Source organism: Aplysia californica, unplaced genomic scaffold (assembly GCF_000002075.1).
Source record: "Aplysia californica isolate F4 #8 unplaced genomic scaffold, AplCal3.0 scaffold00469, whole genome shotgun sequence".
NCBI lineage: Eukaryota > Metazoa > Mollusca > Gastropoda > Aplysiida > Aplysiidae > Aplysia > Aplysia californica.
The window spans coordinates 89013-98446 of record NW_004797739.1 but is presented as its reverse complement, the minus strand read 5'-3'; the positions used below and the strand labels follow the sequence as shown (position 1 = coordinate 98446).

General features: G+C 37.7%; 1 protein-coding gene across 2 annotated transcripts in view; it reads right to left on the bottom strand.

The window, feature by feature from the left end:
• Window positions 1–256: 256 nt before the first annotated feature.
• The window catches only part of LOC101847518, an 18995-nt gene continuing 9817 nt past the window's right edge, over window positions 257–9434 (bottom strand). For both annotated transcript variants that reach the window (XM_005105402.3, XM_005105403.3), the window contains exons 2-4: window positions 8040–8358; window positions 6393–6582; window positions 257–3793 (exon numbers count right to left, since the gene is read on the bottom strand). In XM_005105402.3, the coding sequence (XP_005105459.1) occupies window positions 3683–3793; window positions 6393–6582; window positions 8040–8358 (620 nt within the window). In that variant the 3' untranslated portion in view covers window positions 257–3682. The remainder of the gene's footprint in view (window positions 3794–6392; window positions 6583–8039; window positions 8359–9434) is intronic.

Here is a 9434-nt window from a genome sequence, read left to right as displayed (position 1 = left end):
CATAGAGCTTGCTGTTGAGCGGGGATTTGCGCTATACAAAAGCTATCTAGTATTAAATAGAAATGGTCTCATTATCATCTTCCTGGCATTGTCATATCCTTAAAGTATTTGAGTTAACATGACAACTCCGCTGAAAATTGTATGTCAAAGACATAAACTGATTTGTTTTGGACGCAAATCCTCAAATGTCGCCTGCATTCTAGAGGAAAAGAATGTTAAAAAGTACACACAATAATTGAACAATGACCTGTGCAGCTTTGGCAAGGTTCAGATTGAAACTTTTATTCTGATACATTTGCTGTTAATGTAAAATCAGTCTTCAAGAACGTTGTTTTTTTTTAAAGTAACAAACCTGTTGGCGATACACAAAGTGTTATAAATTTCCTTTTCAAATCAATCTGGAATATAAGTTTAAAGAAATCTTTTAATGGAAGGGAATTAAAAATTTTTTTAAAAACTTTTAAGTTAAATTTTAACACTGTCTTCTTTTAGGACAATTCTGTATTCCCAATTGTTGATCTCTATACTATAAGGACAGCAAGGTCCTGCCTTGGAACTGGAACTTTGAAAGTTCTCGAGCAAATTTATGTTTCTCATTTAATAATATGCTTTCAAAATACTAAAACACAGCTTTAAAATGCACAATGCTGGGGTGAAAAAGTATCAGATTTTCAAACAAAAATGATTTTCTCGATTCAGCCACACTTTACTTCAAGCATACAATGAAAAAAGAAATATTTTTTCTACAGACTGTAATACTTTTAAGTTGAATATACAAAGAAACACATTCTTAGGATAAGTTCTAAACAGTTACACTTACACACAACTCTTTTATAACACAGGCTTAAAGCAGGGATCACATAAAGGTCACACTGGGATTACAGCAACAGATCTGGCACTGGGCAAAACAACACATAAATTACAAAGAGCTCTGCTGACATTAAGCTTAATTAAGACATTGCATTAGTGCATCAAAGGCATATGCGGAAAAGGCAAAACATTAAAAAATCTGATTTGGCAACAGCTATATATATAATATAGCAAAAAAACCTGAAAAGATAAAAATAGGAATGTAAGAATTATTTGTCCACCAACAATGATGGTGGTAGCATACATTTAATCAATAGACATGACACCAGCACAACAAAATTTGCATAGGAACCAAAGGTACAACACAGACATTCCCCTACGAGGCATACCATTAGGGAAAATCTCACAGTCTGTAAACCCTTTGTTTTTTCAAAGGACTCACAAGCTCTTAGGCTTCCTCTAATGGCATATATATGAGAGACAAAAGAAGTCTAATACGTATGTGTGTAAATAACCATACGTTCTACATGGCATTTCTGAGACAGGTATGCCTTCTTTATACGAACGGCCAAAAAACGGACCTTGAATCAGGGTGGTAATGTTATCACAGAACTGCCAGGTCTCCCTTTAAAGGTAGACAATGACCTACATGGCACTCCCAGTAAAATACCCTGCTAAGGCTATTGATGAAAAATAACATGACATTCTGGAAACGTATTGAGTATGGCAGGATTTAAATTTGCTTGGAAAATTGCATTTCACAGCAAGAAAACCATCTAGATAGTACATAAACTTCAAAGTCCTAAATAGGAGAGAATAAGAAAAGATTATAATATGCAAGTTACATAAGTTATCTTTTTAAAAAATAGTTTTGAGTTTACCAATACTGAAAATCGTGATTTTGGCAAAACAATTAACAAATCTTTATCTCTTCTTTTTTTTGTATATAGAATCATCCACCAAAAGTGTTCTTTCCCTAGGTGATCTTTTGGAATAGTGAGACACCGGGAATAACACTTCAGTCTCAAAAACTGCACTTACCTTTATAACCAAGTTCTGTTGTGATATAATACATCCTCTTTGAAACTTAGAATGAGCTCAAGACTTCGATAGATAAAGGCAAAATACTGATGGGTAAAACAAAGCAATTCATATGTTGTCTCATTCTCAACAGTTTCATTGTCAATGAACTTGGGTGTATAAATATTGTATGCAAATTTATTTCAGATCTTATTTTGCTCTTTTTTTCAGTTGCAGTAATCAAATACTTATAATTTTACCTTTGTAAAAATGAGTAACCTTTATCCAATTTCAAGAAAACAAAAAATTCACATAATTCTTGTCCCTTTAAAAAAAATTTGGCACAATCAGTGTGATAGTTTTCAAACAGGCGATAGTGTGGTCACTCTATGACCATGAGCATGATGCATCAACCCTAGTTGAAAAAAAGGACAATGCACTGTAGTTGTCACCAGCAGTGTTTGGTTATTTTATGTGATTGTATTTTGTGTGGAGTTGTGATAGATTGTGAGTTATGAACCTTAAAGTATTATATATATATATATATATACCATTAGAAGCTACATTTTCTCTAGTAAAGTGAACAGGCTCCTATTCAATATTTTTCATATTTTTATCATTTTTAAAAGAAAAGGATACAGAAAATAAAAGAGAATAATACTGATAGTAAAATGTTTCTTCAAGTGTTACCCTCTCAACGTGCTATACAAATATATACCCGAGTCATGCATTCATATTTCACACACAGTACTATAGTTGTGTTAACATCCTAGAGAGAGCCCCACCCCCGATAGGAATATGATCCCTGTATTTCATGTTTTACAGTTTTTGATTTTTCTGCGGGGCACACTTTTGAATAGTCCTTGATGGCAATTAAAGTGTGTCCCAAATGTGTGACGCAGTTTTCCTTCTTTTTGAATATTTCTGCATGAAAGTGCTATTGCCAAATTGTCACCACAAGAATTTTAGCTTTTCAGATTAAATGGAAGAACATACTTTTATCTTATCAGGCAGACGACAGATACGAAACTGCAAAAAATCTGTTTACTGACCTCATTGAAATCTCCAACAGTATCATTTTGCAAATAAATTAGATCTTTTTGGTTAAAAACATCAATATATTATATCTTTCAATCACACAAATTTTTGAACTAGGTACATATAAATGTATACATTAATCATGAGCAAATATGAAGACTGTTGATGAATAAAATACTGGTTCATCAATGCAAAAGTGATTTGACACTTCTTCTTGTGGTTTATAAGACATCAAAATCTCAAACAGTAACAAATTCTTACTCTCATTGTCCCCTGTGAGACATTTCCTTTCTCTCGTTTCCACTTGTACATTTTGACACTTGGGTCTGAGCAGTTCCTTCAAAGACTGTTTTATATAATCTAAGACTATTTGCACAATACTATGGGGTGTTTTTTCCCTTTATACTGACATTGACTTTTTTTGTTTTGTTATGGAGATGGGATCTTCCAACGAAAATCACAAGTTATGGAAAAGAAAAAGTCGGTCGTGTCTTACAACAAACCAGAAACAGTAACCAACAACGCAGTGTTGCCTTTTTTAGCATTTTTTTCTGCGAAAATACTAAACGACTTGAGGCTGTGTTGAGAAACCAAAGCCTATGATTACGGAACTATGAAGTATCACTCCATTTGGGTTACCAACCTTTCTGAACTTACTATTTCTGTACACATGAAGGGAAACAATTTTCGCCGAAACATTTTTACGTAGTGAAGTGAATAGTCTTAGATCATCAAGTCTTTGGACATGAATGCCAAAAAATATGCCGTAAAGTAACGGTAGGACCATCAGGACAAGTTTAGGCATGTGCAAAGGTTAAGACAGTGTACCGCTCCAGTTGATTGGGTTGTATCTCATGATTTCGCGATCGTACTTGTCAGTCATGATTTTATGGAAGCGATTCTTCTCCCATGTATCCTCCATGAACTGTGAGAACAAAATAACAATAAAATATAAGTATCAGTACTTGTAAAAGATGTTAGCATAAAATGTACATTTTTACATACATCATCCTGTGCCAGATCTGCGACAGACATCGGCGATCATGGTTCTCCATTCATTCCTTTGCTCGGATGCTCTCAAAAAAGCTATGTTTCCCTGATCTTTCCTTGTTACCCATTTGTTTAGACCTTAAGTAGATTGTTCTGGGCCTACCCCTGCCTCATTTGCCTTCGATTTTGCCAGTGAGAGCAAAATGTTCAAGACCTTTATGTCTATTCAGGTGTCCCAAAAACTGCACTTGTAATGTTTTTAACAGTGAGCGTCCAACGTGGGCCTCATCAAGCACTACCTCACTTGATTTCTTTTCCTTCCAAGATATTCTCAGCATTCTCCTTAGAAACAACATTTCTGTTGCTTCTATTTTATTTTCACTGTCTTTGTGATTGTCCAGCATTCATAGCCATATAAATGCTTGACCATACATAGCATTTCAAAACTTTCATTTTGGTAGTCATTGAGACGTTTCTATTTTTCTGGACTGGGCTCATTCCATTGAAACTAGCCTTAGCCATTGTAATTCTCCGATTTTTTTCTGTGGAACATTTGGCATCAGATGTTATTATATACCCTAGATATTTAAACTGTTGGACTTGTTTGATCTTTTCACCTTTGCTAATGAGATTACAAAGAGTGAAGTGAATAGTCTTAGATAATCAAGTCCCTGGACATTAATACCGAACATAGGCTGTAAAGTAACGACAAGTTGTACAGGCTATGATGTCAGTAGGACCATCACGACAAGTTGTACAGGCTATGATGTCAGTAGGACCATCACGACAAGTTGTACAGGCTATGATGTCAGTAGGACCATCAGGACAAGTTGTACAGGCTATGATGTCAGTAGGACCATCAGGACAAGTTGTACAGGCTATGGTGTCAGTAGGACCATCAGGACAAGTTGTACAGGCTATGATGTCAGTAGGACCATCAGGACAAGTTGTACAGGCTATGATGTCAGTAGGACCATCAGGACAAGTTGTACAGGCTATGATGTCAGTAGGACCATCACGACAAGTTGTACAGGCTATGATGTCAGTAGGACCATCACGACAAGTTGTACAGGCTATGATGTCAGTAGGACCATCAGGACAAGTTGTACAGGCTATGATGTCAGTAGGACCATCACGACAAGTTGTACAGGCTATGATGTCAGTAGGACCATCACGACAAGTTGTACAGGCTATGATGTCAGTAGGACCATCACGACAAGTTGTACAGGCTATGATGTCAGTAGGACCATCACGACAAGTTGTACAGGCTATGATGTCAGTAGGACCATCACGACAAGTTGTACAGGCTATGATGTCAGTAGGACCATCACGACAAGTTGTACAGGCTATGATGTCAGTAGGACCATCACGACAAGTTGTACAGGCTATGATGTCAGTAGGACCATCACGACAAGTTGTACAGGCTATGATGTCAGTAGGACCATCACGACAAGTTGTACAGGCTATGATGTCAGTAGGACCATCACGACAAGTTGTACAGGCTATGATGTCAGTAGGACCATCACGACAAGTTGTACAGGCTATGATGTCAGCCTAAAATAAAAAAGTATTTAGTATTCATTAGGACAAATTGATATTACTGATCTTAACTATTATTTTAATATATTATCATAATAAAACATTAAATAGGTTCAGGACAAAATATGTTGTTGTTGTTGTTTTCAAATCCCTTTAGCTGCGAGCATTTTGCTCTTGGCAGCGCAATGCCTCCCTCAAGTAACCACATGTCCTTTTCATCTGGTCAACACCAGGAGGACAAAACATAAATATATGCATTGTCAATTATGATGCTACAATTTCATTCACAGACAAAATCAGAGAAATTATGGGAACAACACCTGTCCACCACTACATTCAAAGGCAAACAATCAAGTGGTTTGGTCTCACACGTATGGCACGTCACGCAGCTTGCCAGTAAAGCCGACTACAGAAGAGTATCAGGGTACAAGGCAAGAGGAAGACCAAGAAAGACCTGGATACAGGGTGTGAAGGATACCCTGAGAACATACAATATCCCACCTAGCCAGGCCATCAAACTTGCTAGAGACAAGGAGCTCTTTTTCCCCTTTATGCCCTTGAGGTACAAGAGAACGGATAAAGTAAAGTAAGACAAAAAGCTTGCAAGCCAGAATTATCCAAATTTTCATACCTGCCTTTACAACTCAAACTGTTAATGTTACTGGCAACAGCAAAAGAAGGACAACCTGCATCTTATAAGAGACACAGTCAGAGAATTACATTGAAGATTATTACTACCAATCAAACATATAGTTGGAATATTTTAAAGAGAACTGAAAAGATGTCTTTAAGTCTGCCTCTGAAATTATCTAAATTGTGTTGAAGAGGGCGTAAAAATATCTGCATTTTATTTTTAAAATCCAGGTCCTTGGGATTTGTAATTTCCTGCAGGTGTCCACATACAGGTACCATAGCACACTGGTTTTTGTCTCTAGCCTATTTGATTTGGAATCTTTAAAAAATGTTTCCATCAAAATCTTGTCTGGGGCACTCACCGTCTTGTTGTCATCTCTGAAGTTTTTCAGGTAATTGAATTTCTTCACAAAGTCTTTGAAGTCCTTGACCTTGCACTGTCTGTCGTACTCCACGGCCTCCTCACTCTCTCGCACTTTGTTCTTCAGATCTAACTGCTTTTTGTGATCTGAATCTGACATCTGTTGTTTGAGTACCTCTCGGAAATGGCGCCTGAAAGGATGAGAAATATCAAATTTCAGTGAGGGCATACTGTTTGTCCTTGGAAGTTATATATGTCGGAGATCCCTGTAGATTCTTTTTTTTTTCAGATGGGGTTGGAGGGGAATAAGGGGGGGGGGTGGTGGGGGGGGGACAGATCCAACACACATCGGCAGGAGGAACAAGCCCTTAAATGATACACAATTATGTTATATCAACTAAGGAGTAGCGTATTATTTCTATGTGATCTTTCCTCATGTCATTTATTTTCTCTTACCAACAGACCAAGTTTTGCTCCGTCTTCAAAATGACTTGTTGGAGCCTTACAATACTTTCTTTTACAAATTCACACAGGAAGAAACAAACAAAACAAACAACAGTTTAAATTACAGTTATCCCTGAGACATGACCATAGATTATTGTTGATCTCCAGAAGAATCAAAGAAGGAGTCATAAAAACTATAGGTTTACTGAAAAAAAGCGAGATTCAGAATCAGACTCAACTAGTGAAAACACAATTACAAAGTCTTTGGTCAAAACTCTTTACTTCCCTGGTGGCTATTATGCTTTTTTCATTCCTTTTACATGTTACAGTATTTTATCCTGACAGGGGGCTCTCTGTTAGCTCAATTCATATCATGCTAGAATATGGAGCAGACAACCCTGGTTCAAATCCTTAACTGGGATTCTTGATAAACTCAGTTTGCTTTGTGGAGTTTTCAATGCTTTCATTCAATCAATTTGACTCGGGACTGGGACTGTCGGAGATGGATATTGATCCTGGAGGTCCCGCTTCTTGAATAACCAACAGTGTTGAAATGGGCACCTATCCTAATCGATGTTCCTTGTGAAATTATCTTATCATAGAAAAACGTTAACAATTCAGAGGTCCCACCTCTTAAGTGATTTTACGAAGTGAATTGGGGCAATAAATCCGTACTATACCTTAAGATTCAAAAGGAAAGAGAAAGAGAGGAGTGCCTAAAAGTACTTGGAGGAGCTGGACTTAGCTTCAGACCTAAAGGAGCTGGAACACGGCTAGTGCTAGGCAGAGGTGGAGACTGAAGCCCAAGACATAAGTAGATGAAGAGCTCTTTTCTGGTGGCCTATACTCCTGCCACGGAGTGAGAAAGGCTTTTGCTGCTGCTGCTGCTGCTGCTGCTGCTGATGATGATGATGATGATGATGATGATGATGATGATGATGATGATGATGATGATGATGATTTTTTAAAAATATTTATGACACTATAAAAATCATCATCACATTATCATGTTTACAGAAATGATGATGATGATGATGATGATGATGATGATGATGATGATGATGATGATGATGATGATGATGATGATATAACCATCTTGTGAAATATGTGGCTTCTGTAAAGCCAGCCTGGCATTATTTACAGCCTAGCGGTTACCACTGAAAGAGGACTACACTACTTAAGTAACCTCCTTACCACAACTCACCTATACGCCTCTTTGTCTGCCGGGGGTCCATAGAAAGGCTTAGCCCAGGCGGAGTGATACCTCTCGTGCTCTCTCTGCTGCATGAACAAACGGCGCTTCTCATTGTGCCAGTGCTGGGGCGTGGTCTCCCAGCTCATGTTGATCCTCCGTTTGGGAGGGGGCGGGGCCAGGGGGTTGACACGTGACGGGAATTTGGTCTGGTTCCATGTGGAGGTGAGTTCCGGGGGCGGGTAGGGGCCGTAGCTGGCGGAGGCTGACACAGAGCGGGGCGTGCCGCAGGGGGTGATCTTTGGGAGGGTCGTCATGGTGGCGGTAGTGGCTGAAAGAGGTAGACGGAAAACACGGTAAGTTTGTATGTTTGGTTGGTTGATTGGTTGTTTATTTGTCTGCTTGTTTGTCTGCTTTTTTGTTTGCTTGTTAGTTAGTTAGTTAGTTAGTTAGTTAGTTAGTTAGTTAGTTAGTTAGTTAGTTAGTTAGTTAGTTAGTTAGTCAGGGAGTCAGTTAGTTAGTTAGTTAGTTAGTTAGTTAGTTAGTTAGTTAGTTAGTTAGTTAGTTAGTTAGTTAGTTAGTTAGTTAGTTAGTTTGTTTCTTGTTTGGTTTGTTGTTTTAGTTTTAGTATAACAGTTCTACGGCACTTACAAAACAATAAGGTCATATATGTACCGCAGATTAGAGGTGTTACAAGAGAGATTTTTGTTTTAGTAAGCGTTTTATGACACTTGCAACATAATAAGTTCATATAAGTGCCGAAGATTGGAGGTGGTACAAGACAATAACAAGCACAAACAAACAAAAAAAAGAAGGAGAGATAAGGACAATAGATGTTTTGTAAGAAAAAAAGGAGCAAACCGCACCGGAGGACCTGCCAACCACCCGCTTGTTTGTTTGTTTATTTGTTTGTTGTTTTTTTTGTTAGTTGATTGATTGGTTGGTTGGTTGGTTGGTAGGTAGGTTGGTTGGTTGGTGGAGTAATGTGAGGCACATCGGTACTATACGGTCATTTAAAGCAGGGGAAAAGAAAAACAGACAGAAACAACAGAAGAACGAAAGAAGAGAAGTAGGACTTGCCAGTGACGCCTTACAACTACCAGCATTATAAGTTTAAAGTTTACTCATCTGTCAACATATTGTGAAATGAGTTTGTTTGGTTTTTTTAACTCTAAAAAAACGAGAAAAGCGCAAGACGCACATCGCACTAAAATGGTAGTAAAATTAAATTTAAGACCCATGAAAAAAAACCTATTAAAAGCCTTAAAAACGAAACGATTCGCATCTAGAAAGTTACAAAGAAACCGTTAAAATTTTTTAAAAAATCTCTCTCTCTCTCTCTCTCTCTCTCTCTCTCACACACACACACACACACACACACACACACACACACACACACACACACAC